The following is a 17,563-nucleotide window of genomic DNA, read 5'->3' on the forward strand; positions in this document are numbered from 1 at the left end:
GGGTTTTTAGGCAAAAAGATATCAAAAACAATAAAATCCAGCTATGAAGGAAGATTAATAATGGTCTCTAGTAATAAATTAAAAATACTCTTGAAAATCTAATCAGATTTTCTAGGTTGTGTATATTTTCCGTAACTTTCTGTAAAACTCTTAAGAAAAGTGTTATGAAAGCATTTACAGTGCAAAATAATACTGCGTCTATATGTTATAACCAATATTGCACTTCCTAAATACCTTTTAATATATGAAAATGTATGTTTAATCTATTAAAATACTGCATATTATTCTCCTAGTATTAGAACAGATTTAGCCAGCATACTATCGCAGACAAAGCTTGCCTTTATAATTAGAAAATGAAAGACAGGATAAATAAAAAACTATCGGTATTAAGTCAAAACTACAAATAAACAAAGTAAGTGTTACATGGTATTGTGCTTAAAATAAATTATGCATATGAATTATGAATGTTATAAATTATCCATTTAAAAAATAGTAGATATGATTTATGCACACGCTATATATAATCACCTGCGCTGAAAGTTAAGTAAAAACGTCAAGTAAAAAGTCTGCAGCGCTAAAAAACACATGATTGGGATAATGCACTGAATCATCAGGTCCGTTAGGATAAGATGCAGCCATCCAGTAGACATCCAGAACAGGAAAGTTGTTTTCGCACATTTTCTTTACGCAGTAAGAGTTCCATTGTATTGCCCTCTATAAAATAAAAGTATACTTAAATTGTTCTCTATTTAAGGTAGGTCACGATTGCCGCAAATAAACTAATTTGTTAAGCTTTTCGTATCCAAGGAAACACTTAAAAACTCCTAACCTGCTTTATAAGATATCGTTCTAAATTGTTTCTTTCATTTCCAAGAAAAAACTTTTCTATGTATGCTGGAGTCGTAGTTTTCCAAATAATCTTAGGAAATCCTTTTGATAAAAGACTCGCTTTCATCTCACATATTATAGTAATGAACGCATCCATTAGCTCTTCTGCTTGACTCATATTAATATTTTTTAGTATGTGTAGCCCAAAGTTAATAAGCAATACACTATCGTTATTTCTCATTGAGGGTTTTAAAATGACATCTTTAATGTAATCAAGAAACTCAGTTTGGTTAAAATCTTTATCATCAAATTGTGGAGACTTTGGATCGCCATAATTGTTTTTCAAAGGGTATGTCCATGTGTAAGTCAACTCGCAAATAAAATCTGAACACAGCTGAGTTGAACTCATAGGCTGGGAAAATCGCAAAGTCATCGAATCCCCATAAAACCAAAAAGTTGGTTTCACTGTTGCGTTTCGTTTAGAACTTAAAAGATGTTTGAGGACTAACTTTTGTTTTAAAAAGTTTTCAGTGTCTGCTGTTACTGTTACATATTTATTTTTTATCCAATAGCCATGCGCTTGATTTACGATACAAAATGGTTGAAAATGCCAACTCTGCAATTGTTCAAAAGCATCTTTGGGTTGAAATACCCCTGTTTTAACGTCAAAGTGAAATATTTTAAACTCCAAAATATAGTCATATTCTTTACTGAAATACCTCTCATCCTGCCTTCTTCCTTGATAATCACCTAAACATAGATTTAAATGAAGAATTAATAAGAGATCGGCTTGATTTCACCTAATTCAATAATTTTCCTAGATTTTTTAAAGAAAAATCTTAGACTATTGTGTTAAGTGGCAAGATAAATTGGATTGTAGCGCCTATTTTGCTTGTAAAGATTTTTCTCATTTTCTTTTTAATTTGGTGACTAGTAAACTTGTTTTTATCCTTTTGTTTATTAGTTTCTGTATTTTTATTCACAGTCAGCCTTTTTTTCAAGCTTTAATCAAGTTTAAGTAAACTTTTAATTTTATTCTTACAAGATGTATTATAAAGAATTTAAGGTATGTATTTGTATATCTTTGAAACAATCCTCAAAAGGGCTAGAAAAATCGATGAAGTTTTCAGTTTTTTCCTTAACATAATTAGTAGTTTTAACCAGTAATGTTTGTAAGTATGCTTTTAAGAGAATTTTCATGGTAATAATTGAGGGCTTTCGTTGATACGGTATAAATAAATGAGGAAGATGTTTTTTTTTTATTGAAAAGATGTCTAATTTCATCTCTATGCTTATTGTGTAAAACTACAAGCTATCAAGAAGCTTCTCTTTTGAGTGTCAAAAGAGAAGCTTCTTGATAGCTTCACTAAGTTTCATTGAGTTTTAATGTATTTTTTTTTAATCTTAAAAGATTAAGAGACGTTTTTAAGCTGAACCTAATTTCAATAGTTAATTCCATGCTACCTGTATTGCGCAAGCAATATGGAAAACACAGAGGACTTTTGTAAAAATGATTATGTTCAAGTTTTTCTCATTTGCAAAATTTAATTCCCCTCATTCTATAAATCTGATGTCCTTAAGAATGACGTAAGACAAAATATTATGTGACTCATGCCAATATCATCATTTTTCACAACGCTTAATTAACCAAATGATTTTAACCTTGTGGGCGGTTTGTATTTGAGAACAAACATCAATAATGAAGAGTAAAAGCTGCTTCGAGACTCTTTAAATTTTGTTACTAACACTACATCTCAGACATTTGTCATCTGTATAAAGCTACCATTCCCCGTAAATACCTCAGGGTATTTCCAGTAAAAGTTGAATTGCCATTCCACCCACCCCCTCTGATTTTCATTAAATTTTATCCAGAGGTACCTGTTAATGAAACATGAAAAAACAAAAAATTTTAACTCCCAACTCCAAATGGTTCAAAAAATACGATGTTTTGAAATATAGTCTAAAATGCCATATTTTTTGTCCACGTCTGTTAGACGGATTTTAAACCATCACCTTTTTTTTTGAATAATTCAAGTTCTAGTGGATGAAAAGAACTCAAATTTGGTACTTAACCATTTTTGAGATTGTTGAATCTTATATAAAAGATGGATTGGTGTGTACCTTTTCCTGAATAATTCAAGTTATACCGGGAGATATTGGCTGAAAATTGGTATCTGACAGTTTTTTAGGGTAGTAAATCTAAACATAAAGAGAAGATAACCCAATACAAAGTTGCAGATTGTTACAAGTTTAAAAGCAGGTTTTGTTTTTATCAAGATGTTGTTAGTTTTCTAAATATAGTTTTGTGAAATCAGTTGTGATATATTTAGCCTAAAAGTTGTTTTAGTTTTAGATTAAATAAATACTAAGTCCTATATGCATCTTAATTTTCTCAATCATGACAAACCATCAACAGTGCTCAATTTGAATTCAATGAGGAAGTGAAAGACATCTGACAACAGTCATACCCTTTCTTGAAATTGAATATTTTGAATACCTTCCTGATGATAATAGAGAAATATTAATGTGGAGGACTGGACTATTTATAAATAATTTCAAATTATCAGCTTATCTCCATTATAAACATATTCATTTGAAGCGCTATGCAACTAAAGTAACACAATGCTGCGATCACTGATCTCAAAATATAACTGTATAGCGTATTCAATTGCCTTTTCCAATAAAAATTGAAGCCAAAATTGGCCTCCCAAGATGGCGGCGATCGGAGCTCTTAGCGGTGATCAATGTACATTTTAAAAGGCTTTTTACAGAAATATTAAAGAAAATAAATAGAGTTTTGAAAGAAAAACTAGACAATGAAATAAAGTTTTAATGACTTTAAAGAAATAAAATGATTTCTAAAAAAATCAGACAACTACCCCAGCCGGCATCTTCACGTTGTTTCAACGTTGATATTTGGTTGAAGCGTTGTTTCAACGTTGGTTAACCAAATCTCAACGTTAAAATAACGTTACTATTTAAACGTTGCTCAGTAAACGTTTTTTCAACGTTATTTCAACGTTGACAAAAAAACTCCGTTTTTAAATAACTATGCGTTGTGTTGGTGTTTAAAGTAAAATAAGTAAAGGCCAAAAAGTAATTGAAATAATCTTTTAGTATGACACTAAATCGGTTAATAATCTTTAAGTATGACACGGAATCGGAAAAGTTTCCAATAATAAAAGTTAAATTCTCTTCTGGTATTACATCTATTTCTTAAAGTTATTTTTTTAAAATTAATGGGCTAAGAGAAAGAGCTGTTATAACTTTTTCATTTCCACAGAAAGCAAACAGGATTGTGAAAATTTTGAGTTCACAACCACAGAAGAAAAAAGTGACAATGAGGATGTTGATTTTCTTCGAAAATATAAACAAAGAAAATATAAACAAAGAGAATTTCCTGGTTATTCTCCAAGTAGGCATTAGTTTATATGCTGGAATTATCATACATACATACATACATACATACATACATACATACATACATACATACATACATACATACATACATACATACATACATACATACATACATACATACATACATACATGCATGCATCCATCCATCCATCCATGCATACATACATACATACATACATACATACATACATACATACATACATACATACATACATATATATATAATAAGTTTATTAAAAAAACATATATACATTGTATATATGATTTCATATATACAATGACATGTTATCATGTCGTTGTATTTATGAAATATATATTTTAATGGTTTGTGTAACTTAATTTTACTTTCAATTTATAATTTTAGAGTCAAAAGTTGATGCGTATGGAAAGAACCTAAACTCACCTTGCCAAAAGTTTTTCCAAGAAGATATCAATTCTTCTTTTTAAGATAAAGGTTATTGTCTCATTAAATTTATTTAATTAATTTAAAATAAAATTGTGTTATTTTAAAAAAAAAAAGATACAATTATAATATAAAGTGTAATATTCAACTGATAGTGTTACAAAGTGTTGACAAAGCTTTTTTAATCTATGTGTTTTAAGTTCAATTTGTATAAAGAAATTAGTTAAAAACAATTTACCACACAATGAAGTTAAGAAAAATAGAAATAAACTACAGAAATTAGATAAAGTTGATAAGTTTCCAATGTCTGAAGGCAGTATGATATTTTATATTTTAAAGTAAATTTTTATTAAAATTTTTTTTTTTTTTGTAGAAATATAAAATTCATATAAGATTTAAAAGTTTTAAAAACTGAAAAATTTCTTTACTATGCAAATACTAAAATTATTTTGTAAAACTTAACAAAATTTGTAGAGTTTCAAAAGAAAGTGTTGTATCTACTTACCAATGTAAGAAATGAGATGCGAAATCAAAACAGTGACTGAGTCTGCTTCTAATAGTGAATTTGTAAGCCAAATAAGGGTTATTTTATCAGAAGTGGAGTTCACTGAAGTGGATAAAGCATTAGATGATGAAAAAGTGCGCTCATCATGGGTGAGTTATAACAAGTACTTTATTAAATAGTTATTTAGTTATTGAACATTACCCTTTAGTTAAAAAAAGATGGACAACAGCCCTTAAAAACATTAAAAAATTCTTGAATTATATAGAAAAAAATTGTCTTGGAAAATACTTGGAACTTGGAATTTGTCCTAGAAAAATCCTGGATCACTTTATTAAAATTTGTCTTAGAGATCTGAAATAGTTCAATGTTTTGATATCATATTTGACCCAAACCATAATGTTAGATTTACTTTATGTTTTTTGTAGGTAAATCAGCTACGATTAATTGAAGGAACATCTTCAAAAGATAGAATACACAAAATTATGCTGAGGTAATTAACTGATAGCTCTTATCACATTTATAATTACTTTTTACAAAACTTATTTGTTTAATAATTTTAGAAAAAATTTCATATTAAATTCAATTTAAATATTTGAAAAATTATTATTTATTTATAATCATTTCACAGTTACATTATCTTTTAAAAATTTAGAATATTTTCAAACAATTTTATGGCCTCAATGAATATGAAAGGCAAAGATGGAAAAATATGTTTTAAGAACACTAATTTATATGGCATTGTTAAAGGTATATCTTTATAAATTATGTGAAACTTTTCCATTCATTATTTAAAATCTTCCTTTTTTGATTTTTACTTTATATTTTCTTTTTTTTTACAGCTTTTACTATTATATATGATGGAGCGACAGAAACTTTGATTGATGGAATATTGTCTGACTTCCTAAAATACGCTCATTTAGAAAAGGTGGCAGTAAAGAAAAGAAATTTGTGTTGATTTTATTCAAATATATGTAAATATATGTAATATTTAAATATATAAATATCATAAACAAATGTTATCTTTTTCTTTACTAATATATGTCTAACTAAACTTAACTAAAAATAGTCTAACTGTAGACTGAGTATATTTTATACGCTTAATATACATTGATAGTCCAATAGACACAATTAATTGAGTCTATTGAAGATTGATTTAACGTTGATAAATCAACGTTGAAAAAAGTTGTCATTCTAAACGTTGTTTCAACGTAAATTCAACGTTCTTATAACGTATTTTGCGTCGATTAAACGTTGATTTAACGTTTGAACCGAACGTTGATTTAACGTTGATAAATCAACGTTGAAAAAAACTTTCATTCTAAACGTTGCTTAAACGTAAATTCAACGTTAGGTTTCAACGTTAATTCAACGTTATTTCAACGCTGTTTGCCGACTGGGACAGTAATTACATTGATACTAAGGTACAAAATATTCGATATACCTTTTAAGTGCAATTTACGATTAAATTATATTTATGCATAATTTATGTACCTTTTAGTTCTTAGTTACCCAATGCAGTGTGCTAGAAGGGTGATAACGTGACTGTATGGAAAGCGGCAGGGGTGTCTACTTACAATTTTGACAAATTTTATATTTTTAATTTTTGTAGCAAGATACTAGATATCTACATGCTGCATGAACTATTAGCTGAGTGCTGTGAGTATACACAACTCAGGGGTTCCTTCTAGGATTATTTAATACATATATGTAATTAATGGATATAGTGTTCAAAGTTTGCTTGCCTCAATAAATGGCAACCTTCCAAATGAAAAAGGAATTCAAAATGCCATTTCTAGAGCTGTTTTGAGATCAGTTGCTTACTCAAAAATATTCAATGAACAAACTTCTCATATGTTTGACTCAGCTATAACTGATAACCATTTATTTGCACAGATTAAACTTATTTCAAAAAACTATGCAAAAATATATCTTTATCACCTGGGTAAAAAACAAACTGCCAAAATAACTGGAAAAAAGCTTAGGAAGCAATTAACAAAACTTATCCTATTCAAAAACCAATCAAAAATATTTTTATGATATGATATATATATATATATATATATAATAACTCTAAAAGGAACCTCTGAGTTGTGTGTAATCACAGTGCTCAGCTAATAGTTCATGAAGCATTTATAATTTTGTAGTGCCTACCTGATGAACTAATGCCTAAAAAACATTTTATCTTAAAAATAAAATCAGCTGCCTACCATGCTGTTGTGTTATTAACCTTCTAGCACACAGCATTGGGTAGTTAAGAACTAAAAGGTACATAAATTATATAACAAATGCTAACTATTTGAAACTTGAGATTTCTACTAAACAAACAAATACTTTTTCTTTACTTTTATTAAACAAACTAAATTTAAGCAAATTAAAATTAAAATTTGTACTTAGTTTTACTGAGAATTTTTATTTTATTATATTTATTCTAAAAAACGAAAAACAGAAAGTTAACATAGAGCAACTTATAGTAAGAATATGTTTTCTTAAATAAAAAAATATTTATATTTGAAATTTATGTAAATATGTAATATTCCGTTATTTTTATGAAAAAAATCTTATGTTAAACAAAAAAACTAGATTTTTATTAGAAAACTGTATATTTATCAATATTTGAGCTTAAGATATAAAACTTGATTATCATTAGTTTCTTAATTTTCATATCACCATTCCTTAATTCCGCCACCATCTTGGGAGGCCAAAACTGGCTTCAAAAAATTTTTTTGTATACGCTATCCAGTTTTATTTTGAGATCAGTGGCTGCGATCCATTAAATGCTAAAAAAAAAGCTTCGAAAAGTAATTAACGCAGTTCTTTTTGTTTCTCAAATTTGCAATTACAGCATATTATATCTGACCTCTGAAATTTTAACAATTAGGCATTAAACAACCTTTCAGCTTTAGATGTCTTTTTTAAACGTTTTTTTTTATTGATATTACGGGTTCATTTTATTTTACAGTCAGTCATTGTGAAACCAACTTGATACAGCAGTCACTATGCAGTAATGGCAAATTCTTTGTACCAGATGAAACGCTTTGTTCACAATGCAGGTATAAATTAGCATTAGGTGAAGAATCAGAAGTGGACAATATGAAGATTGAAGATAATATAAAGAAAGAATATATGCTAGAGTCAATAAGATAAGTGTTCAACAGTATTTTTTGTGAAGTTGAAGTGTTTCCTGTAAAAGTTCATTCACTCAAACCTTCTAAAAAACTTTCTCTTGGGAAGAGGAAGTTGAAGAGGAAGAAGAAGTTGAAGAAGCAGCTACTAGAAAAATTACGTTTTCTGAATGTCATTGAACATGATTTTTCTATTCTTTGTTTCTTTACTCTTTTCTTATTGCCTCAGCTCATGCAGTATTAGTGGATGTTGCTGAGACAATAAGAAAAGAGTTTAAAGAAACAAAGAATAGAAATATATATATATATATATATATATATATATATATATATATATATATATATATATATATATATATATATATATATATACAAAAATATATATATAAAAAGCGGCCAACAAATGGAGAAAATTAAAAAGCATTTTACGCATATTTTTAAAGATAACAACCTAAATATCTCCATTCAATCTAATATTAAAATTGTCAATTATCTGGATGTAACATTGAACCTGATCGACAGTTCTTATCAACCATATTGTAAACCTAATAACCAACTTTCGTATGTTCATTCTGATTCAAACCATCCACCTAATATAATAAAAGAAATCCCTCGCACTATTGAGTCAAGATTATCAACTATGGCAATAAATGAAACTGTGTTCAATAACTCTATTCTTCCTTATGAAGAGGCTTTACGGAAATCAGGATACAATTCAAAACTCACCTACCAACCACAAATAGACAAGCATCAAAGTAAACATCGCAAACGTAAAATTATATGGTATAACCCACCGTATAGCAAAAATGTTGAAACTAATATTGGAAAGCGCTTCTTAGCTTTAATTGACAAACACTTTCCAATAGGACACAGGCTTCATAAAATTTTTAATCGAAACTATATTAAAGTTAGTTATAGTTGCATGCCCAATATCAATTCTTTAATAAATGCACATAATAACAAAATTCTTCAAAGCGATAAATATAAAACAACAAAAGAATGCAACTGCATAGACAAAAAAAATTGTCCGTTAAACAACCAATGCCTTTCTAGCAATGTCGTATACCAAGCCACTGTAAGTTCTGGGGATCCTCAATTCAAAGACAAAGTTTATTTCGGTATAAGCGAAACTACATTTAAACTTAGATATGCCAACCATCTTAAATCTTTCAACGCCCTAAAATATAAAAATGACACCGAACTTTCCAAAGAAATATGGATGCTAAAATCTAAAAATCTGAAGCCGGTGATTACATGGAAGATTGTAGCACAATGCAAACCCTACAATCAAGCAGCAAAAGTTTGTAACCTTTGTCTCCGCGAAAAATTTCATATATTATCATACAAAGGAGAAAACTTACTTAACAAAAGATATGAAATAATATCAAAGTGCCGGCATGCAAAGAAATTTTTGCTATCCTTATTCGACACCAGGGACTAAAACATTTGACGTCTTTTTGTTTTGTTTCGGTTTAGTAACGTCAGAACTCGTTCTACCGTGATTTTAATTTGTAATTTTTAAACGGTTTTTAAATAACGATATACACTATGGCTGATGATTGCCGTAAGGCATGAAACTCAGAGTTCCATAAAAAGGTGTTTTTATTCATTTTATACAAATAAATAAATATATATATATATATATATATATATATATATATATATATATATATATATATATATATATATATATATATATATGTTAACTTCTTAAATATTCAACAAGGGTATATTAAATAGTATAGAAAAGTTACTTAAATAGTTTAGAAATGTTAATAAAGAAAAAAGTAACCCATTATTTAAAAATAAATAATACTACAAGCGTATTTAATCTTTAGTAATGGAGTTCCCTTGTAAGAACTATTTTACAAGACTGAATTGACTATCAAGCTCCTTAGTTCTATTTAGTTTTATTTTTTGTACGAACTTAATGATTTTTAAATATAATTTAAATGTGTAATATATTTTAGCATATTTTAATAGTCTAAAATACTTACATCTGGAAAACTCGAAATCGTGTAAATAAAGATCATCAGTGACCAGCTAAAATTAGTTAATTATGCTGCGCGAAAACTTGAGTTTTCAAATTAAAACGGTGAAATTTGTTAGCAAACTTTGAAATACCTGAAATAGCTACAAAATTAACAGAAGTTCGCGTTCTTTGAAATACAAAATATAAAAATGTACAATATCTTGCCGAGGCTGACACATTTGAAAATTAGCAAGTTTACAAAGAAACATACAAACTCATTTACCTTTCTTGAACCAATTTTTTGGGGGATCCTTCAATCCGTTGAAGTTGCTAAATTCAAGCATTATACTCATTGTATAGTTACCTTCCATCGGCAGCCAAAATTCTCTACTATAAATGCCACTGTTGTTATCAATTAAAGGTACGTTAAAAGATACTGGCCCCATTAATTTTACCCACCAAAAGTCTCCACCAACTACTTTTACCTTGTTACAATAATTAGCTGTATGAATAAACACATAACTTTTCGAACCCGGTGGGTTCAATGAAATATTGAAGACTGTTTTGTTGAATTGGGTTTCTTTTCTCGGACAATCAGCTTCTGAATTATTGTGTGATACATTTTTGTATTTCAAATGAGAGGGAAAACGTGCATTTGAGTGAAATATAAACAGCGTCAAAAGTACACACAAAAAAATTGCAGCAATATACAGTATTAGCGCTGTTTGTAAACTTTTAGAACACCAAACCATTTTGAAAATCATTTAGCTAAATATGTCTTGCTTGATCAAACTGAATTACTTTTTCATAACTTTTAGTTAATCTTAAAGAAAAGCTTTAGATCTTTTGTTTACGACAAAATAAATTAAGATAATAGCAACAATAGCAATATCAACAATAAAGAAAAAAATTCGGCCTGAAGCCATTAAATAATCAACTAGAAGCTGCATCAAGATTATAATTACTTTTGTAAACATCTAATATTTTGATTGAAATCTATTCTTGCGATAAAACTCAAAAACTCTCGAAGTGACTAAAACTTGCATAGGTTTTTAAAATTTTCTTCTCTATATATTTTTTCTTCAGTTTGAGGCTGGGATTTATTATTTGTACGTGAGCATCAATTCAGTTGTTTGTTTTTTTCCGATTTTTCTTTTTTTTTACTTTTTTTTTTTTAATCTAAAGACTAAGAAATTGCCATTAATAACTAACAACACTTTATTCAAGCTTTAATGAATGCTTATAATCTTTTCTTTCTTTTTTTTATTGATTACGCGTCCCTTAAAAGCATTCCGAGCTCTTTGTCTATTCTTCTAAGCAATAAGCTTTCGTAGCAATCCATCAATACAAATATAAATTCATGTTCAGCGGGTTATTTCAAACATTACAATAACACGTAATGGAATTATTTGGCTAATAATCAAAATATCATTGATGATTGCTGCATCACTGGTTAACTTTTTTTTTTCAGTTCGACCTCAATAAACGGACGGTGTTAACTATCAAACAAAAGGTATAGTAAAAATTAAGGATGGCACTTTTACTTACGTTTTTTTTACTTACTCAAGTAAGTAAGCCTTTATGAAAAAGTAAATTGCGTATATAATTGTAAGCGTTCAAAAAAAACTTAAATTTACTTTTAAAAGTAATTTACTTTTCTAATACAATTTTTATTTTGTAAAGAAAGATGAATTTACTTTCAAATGTAAGTTATATGTAAGTAGATTATATAAAAAAGTAATTTACATTTACATTTAAAATTGAGTTACATGGAAAAGTGATTTACTTTTACATTTAAAAGTTAATTACTTTTTTAAAACTGCATTACATAATATAGTTTTACTTCGAATTGTAACTTACTTTTACATTTAAAAAGAATTTATTTTTAAAAAAATTATATTACAGTAATTGTAAAAAAAAAAAGCATTTTAAAACACATTATAAAAAAGTTACATGCAATCAAATGTAAATAAAATTTACTTATATAATTAGTTTTCCTAAGTTGACATGTGTTATTTTATAACTAAAATGAAATGGCTATTAAAAGTAAATTACATAAAATTACTTTTGATTACTTAAGTTTACATTTTAAATAACTTTTAGTTACAATTAAAAGTAATCTATACTTAAAAAGTAAGTAAATTTACTTTTGGTCAACATTTTCTCTGAAAGGATATTGTATGAGAGAGTGAAATGCAGTGAAACAAAACTTGCAGTAAATCATAGTTAATTTAATTTGGTGCAACAACTGGTCTGAACGGATTTAGACTTTTTTTTCCCTGTGCACCTTTAAAATATCAATAACCGACTCCGATCCATGATTATGTTGGCAATTAAAACCATTCCTAGCGCCGGAACAACTTCGCATTTGCTTTGAAACCATTTTTAGACCCTGGTTAAAAAAAAAGTTCAATTCCTGGCCAACATGGAAATATTTTACTAGTCTTAGGCTAGAACAGTTATCTTTTTGAAAATTTTCAATGACGGAACGTATGGAATTCAGACGGTATCAAGAAAAATATCCTCCTGAAAAAACCTCCCAGGAAAAATGCCTAAATAGTTTTTTTTATATACTTAGATACGCTTTACTGTCATTTTATCTTTGTATCAGCTTTTTTCCTGATACCGCTTTTAATGTGTAAATTTTTAAATTTGTTTTAAATTTTTTTGGAATTTGTGCAGCGGAGTGTACATATACGTCGAATGATTGTTAGGGAGAACATGCACGAAATAGTACACACAACAACTGACGGTTAGGACTTGGGGGAGGCAATCTTTTAATTTAAACAAAAGTTTGATTTTTTTTTTCTTTTTCTTTTATTTTTGGGGGAGGGGGGATTTTTTTCAGGGGAATTTTTTGTCAGGGAGATATTTGGGTGGGGTTCTCGGGTTTCTCTCTTAAACCAATTTAGAACTAGCCTAAACATAGTAGTAAGGAGAAAACGCATTTACCCTGGGAGACACCCGTTTAGGAAGAAGAGATTCTTTGAAAGGCAAATTTATAAGTAGTTTTTTTTAAGGTTTTATGTATAAATGTTTTTATTACTTAAAAATTAAGGAGGGACAAAAAATATAGTAAGGACATATAAAAACAGATTATAATAAGGCCATTAAAACTGGCCAGCATTTTAGCTTTCTCGCCGCATAAATAAATTTTTTGGAGAGATAACTATTATCATATCGACAAAATCATAATAGTTATCTATCCAAAAAATCTCCTTTTACAAATTTTCTTGTTCATTTATACCCTCAAATATCGTCATTAAAAACCGCTTCAACATTTTTATCATATTCAAAGGTAAAAAGATATTGAAGTTGTTAAATCTGTTACGCCGTTGAACGTTCGTGCTCTTTCCGTAACGGAATTACGATTATAAAGTTGAAGACTTTTTATGTAAATTTATGTAAATTCGAAACCAAATAAGTAAAAAGTTGTCGAAGCAGATATTTTCCGCTCACTAAATTCGTTGTCAAAAATTTTTTTTTTTCTACGCGCCAACAAAACATGATATATACATACATACATATATATATACACATATATATATATGTATATATATACATATATATATATATATATATATATATATAGGTATGCTACATGAAATTTTTTAATTGATCAAATATTAGATTGTTATATATCATTTGAAAGAGCTTTATTACAGTATTTTAAAAATGAAAAAATTATCAAAATCCAACAATTTGACAAAAAGTTATGACGTTTTAAACACCGATTTTTTGATATATGGATTTGTTGAAGAAACTGTGGTCAAAAAAATACTTTTCTTAACTAATATTAATAAAAGTTTGTCAATTATTTTTTAAACGCCTATAACTTGGTATCAAAAGTTAGGTATAAGAGTAGGCTACAAATTTATGTTGGTTTCTAGCCACCGGGCGTATATGGGGGGCTAGAGGGGGCACCAAACCAACACATTCACCGCCAAAAAAATGCAAATTTTATTTATAAAAAGTTTTTTTTTGGTAAAATAGTTGATTTTCATATTATTTTTTAGAAGTAGTTATTATTTGCTTCCAGACCACTGCCAAATATGAGACTTAGGGTGGGTGTAAGGGTGTCAGTGGGTGTAAAGGTGTTAACATACCATTTGCTGTACTTTTTTTGCAAGTCACATCACTTGCTGTAATTAATTTTTATATATTTTATATATATTATTTTCTTTTATATATATATTTATAATACTTAAATCACATAAGTAATATTAATATTGGTTTCTACTATTACATAAATAACATTAAATCACATAATAAAACAGCAAAATTATGAAAAAATCAACTCTCCTGCAATAACATCAGCAGCAAGCTGGATATTTTTTAAGAGATGGTCAACAGCTTCTGAATCAAATTCATCCTTTTCCCAGTAAGAAATGGTATAAATTCTGTCTTCTTTTCTTTTACTTACTTTTTCTACTCGCCCATCATACATGACAGATTTGTTATTTTCTGTATCAAACCATTCATGACAGAGTTCTCTCCCAACAATTCTTTCATACATTACATCATACAAGTCATCAAGTTGTTTAATAGATAAGTGCTTATATAAATTTTTCATATCATTAAAAGATAGAACACGCAGCTCTCGCTCCAGCTTTCTTTTTTCTTTTTCATCCATTTTTTGTCTTTTGCATGTCTGTCTTTTTGAAATCTCTGCTTGTAATGCAGTGTGTTTCAGTCGATTGTTTATTCTTTTTTTACGAGCTGCTTTCATTGACCACTTAACTATAATTTCCCTAGATATTTGGTCAAAACTATCTAGGTAATCTATAGTTCTATTCTTTTTTGATCTTATTTTGCAAGATATATAACAAACTGTTGCATTTGGAGATCTTCCTTTAGCTTCACTAAACATACCCATTAACTCTTCACTATCTATGCTTTGAAGCCTTGCACTAGCTGTCTCCTTTTTAAGTGTCTCTGTAATAGAAAGTGAGAAATATCGCTCATATTGACGGTTCAAAACATCTTCCACCGCAATAAGACAAGCCAAAATCATGTTGATAACCTGCTCATCGATGGAGCATAAATTTTTGACAGGTTCTAAAACATTTGATTTAAGGGGATTTTCGAAAAAATCCTTTTTACTGTTTATCAGTGCACCTGGATTAGATTTGCAATTTTTAATTGTTTGCAAAACATTTTTAACTACTTGGATACCTGAAATATGATCAAAACTTGCTTTTTCAGCTGATACATAAAATTTTTTTATCCAGGGTCCAGAAAAGAAGTTTTCCAAATATTGCTAGCACACACTTTTGTTTCATGGCAGTTGTATTACAAAATGCTGATCGCAGAACTGTTTGTAAAGTGCCACACTTTACTGTTCCAATGGTCAGAAATTGCTTAAAAGCATTCTAGTGTTTCATAAAGATGAAATAAGTACGGAAGAGTATATGAAGACGATTGCCACGATATCTTGGAATTGTACCTTGTGGCAATTTGTTATTGTCTAAAAAATTTACGAATCCTGCCGGATCACCTTTGCCATTTTTAAATCTCATTGCCAAAACAATTTTATCTGCCATACAGTCATGCCCAAATAATAGGCAACTTTCCTTTTCCAAAGACTGTAATGCTGATCAACATGAAATAGCTATTGTGTTAAGCGGGTGCAAATGACAGTTCAGCTCATTTAAATTCTTACCCCAGGTTGCACAAACTTTGGTAATGGTAAGATGATTTACTGCAACTCTGTCTGTCATTGTGTTTGATATATTTGAAATAATAGACTTACGACATTCGTCAAAGGAAAGTGAGAAATAATCTGAATAAACTAAAGCCATATGATCCACTGCATTACATATGTGATTTTGGTAATCATCAGATGTACCTCCAGGTAATTGGTCAAGGGCAATGACTTGACATTTATTCTTTGAAGTCAAGTGGATGCTGTTGATATGGACACCTTCTTGCGTTGTTGCATAGGCCTATTATTATATAGTTCACGAGCCATTTGCTCAACTGTAATACGCTGAGGAATATGTAAAAATTTAACACCTAAATATTGTGCAATTTTCTGCAATAAGAATGGAATATTACATGTTAGAGCATTAGACAACAACATGCTGTAAATTATTATTCTTGTTTGTAATGCATGAGTCTTATTGTCTTCTGATGTATCTGAAAGTGCAATATTGTCCTCCTCCATCTGGATCATATCATTTTCTAATTTAGATACAACCAATGCTAAGTACAATGCTAATGTTTTCAATTTCACTAAAACCAATTTTTATCTAAAATATATAATGAAAAAAAAAAATTTTTTTTAAATGCAATTATGAAGAAATGAATCAAATAAACTTTTCAAGTTTAAATAAATGAAATCAAAGTCATAACTGAATAAAATATAAACATTGTAACTTTATGTGACCTTTTTAGCAGTGCCTTATGTCATATTTTTGTAGTAATATTAACTTTTATTAAGTTAAAAAAACCTTGTGCAAATAATAAAGTTAATTATACTTCTTTGTTAATTTAATTGAAGATAAAAACTTTAACAACTTTATCTACAGTTGAACTGTAATTAAAAATATCAGAGTTCTATAATTGAACTGTCTCAATACTTAGCATAAAAACTTATAAAAATTGAAACTAGCTAAATCATTTATTTGAATCATACTTAATATGATTCAAATAAACTACCATTCAACAAAAAGTAGTGGTAGTATCATTTATTAAAATGATTTTAATAATTGATTTAGGAGAACTTTTAATTGCCATAAGAGGATTATTGAGGAGAACTTTTGATTACCACAAAAATTTTTATTTTTTCATTTTTATTCATTTTTCTTTTTAGTTAAATCTGAACCAATTATTATAAATTTAAAAGCAGATTGAAGTTCCTTTTCATCCGCCCCTCCCCCTCCCCATGTCTAAAAATAAAAGCGGAAAATCAAAATTTAAGTACCAAAAGTGCTGCACAGAGTATGTGCTGCATGAAATAAATCAATAAAATTTGGCAGGTGCAAAGAAATTGTGTAAACTTAACATCGAGAATAGCATTGCAAAAAAAAACAACATATCTTCAACATTTACTGAATGCACAAAGTATAACTAAGTTTTTGTCATTTAAAAATCTACTTAAAAAAGTTTTTATTGTAATCAAAAGGTACAGATTTATAAAGTTTAATTACTCTAGTTTTTGAAAAATATCTATACTAATATATAACTCTAAATAAAAAACCTCAAGATATGTTTCTCTCTCAATAGCGAAAAGCAAACTACAAAAAACGTGGCACAGAATTTTAGCACAAATATCGGTTCCGTAAAACGCGTAATTCTACGTACCTAATATA

The 17,563-nt window shown here is 28.4% G+C and overlaps 2 protein-coding genes, 1 long non-coding RNA gene and 1 pseudogene across 4 annotated transcripts in view; 1 reads left to right on the plus strand and 3 right to left on the minus strand.

Moving 5' to 3' along the window:
* Positions 1-17,563, minus strand: part of LOC149890339 (uncharacterized) — a 210,980-nt gene that overhangs the window by 109,596 nt on the left and 83,821 nt on the right. The gene's annotated exons all lie outside the window — the stretch shown is intronic.
* On the minus strand, positions 387-11,110 carry LOC149890353 (uncharacterized). The gene is made up of 3 exons (XM_090083891.1): positions 10,534-11,110; positions 830-1,578; positions 387-714 (listed from the first exon to the last, which is right to left on the minus strand). The coding sequence occupies exons 1-3, from the start codon at positions 11,012-11,014 to the stop codon at positions 541-543; spliced, it is 1,404 nt and encodes a 467-aa protein (XP_089940017.1). The 5' UTR covers positions 11,015-11,110; the 3' UTR covers positions 387-540.
* On the plus strand, positions 4,736-8,300 carry LOC149890354 (uncharacterized; annotated as a pseudogene). The gene is made up of 7 exons (XR_016451495.1): positions 4,736-4,967; positions 5,126-5,305; positions 5,582-5,646; positions 5,809-5,903; positions 5,996-6,106; positions 6,766-6,812; positions 8,116-8,300. The product of XR_016451495.1 is annotated as an uncharacterized LOC149890354 (transcript).
* Positions 14,462-17,531, minus strand: LOC149890355 (uncharacterized). Its single transcript, XM_090083898.1, has one exon. The coding sequence runs from the start codon at positions 15,262-15,264 to the stop codon at positions 14,533-14,535; it is 732 nt and encodes a 243-aa protein (XP_089940024.1). The 5' UTR covers positions 15,265-17,531; the 3' UTR covers positions 14,462-14,532.

This window comes from Hydra viridissima, unplaced genomic scaffold (assembly GCF_058129835.1).
Source record: "Hydra viridissima isolate aposymbiotic clone 2 unplaced genomic scaffold, HvirCarnegie_v1 scaffold_4, whole genome shotgun sequence".
NCBI classification, from domain to species: domain Eukaryota; kingdom Metazoa; phylum Cnidaria; class Hydrozoa; order Anthoathecata; family Hydridae; genus Hydra; species Hydra viridissima.

Excerpts from the sequence above, each read along its gene's own strand:
- LOC149890353 (XM_090083891.1), bottom strand. The coding sequence starts at position 11,014 with ATGATTTTCAAAATGGTTTGGTGTTCTAAAAGTTTACAAACAGCGCTA. Across the intron at positions 1,579-10,533 it reads AAAAAATTGGTTCAAGAAAG|GTGATTATCAAGGAAGAAGG; the intron begins GTAAATGAGTTT and ends ATCTATGTTTAG. Across the intron at positions 715-829 it reads AACGATATCTTATAAAGCAG|AGGGCAATACAATGGAACTC; the intron begins GTTAGGAGTTTT and ends TTTATTTTATAG.
- LOC149890355 (XM_090083898.1), bottom strand. The coding sequence starts at position 15,264 with ATGATTTTGGCTTGTCTTATTGCGGTGGAAGATGTTTTGAACCGTCAA.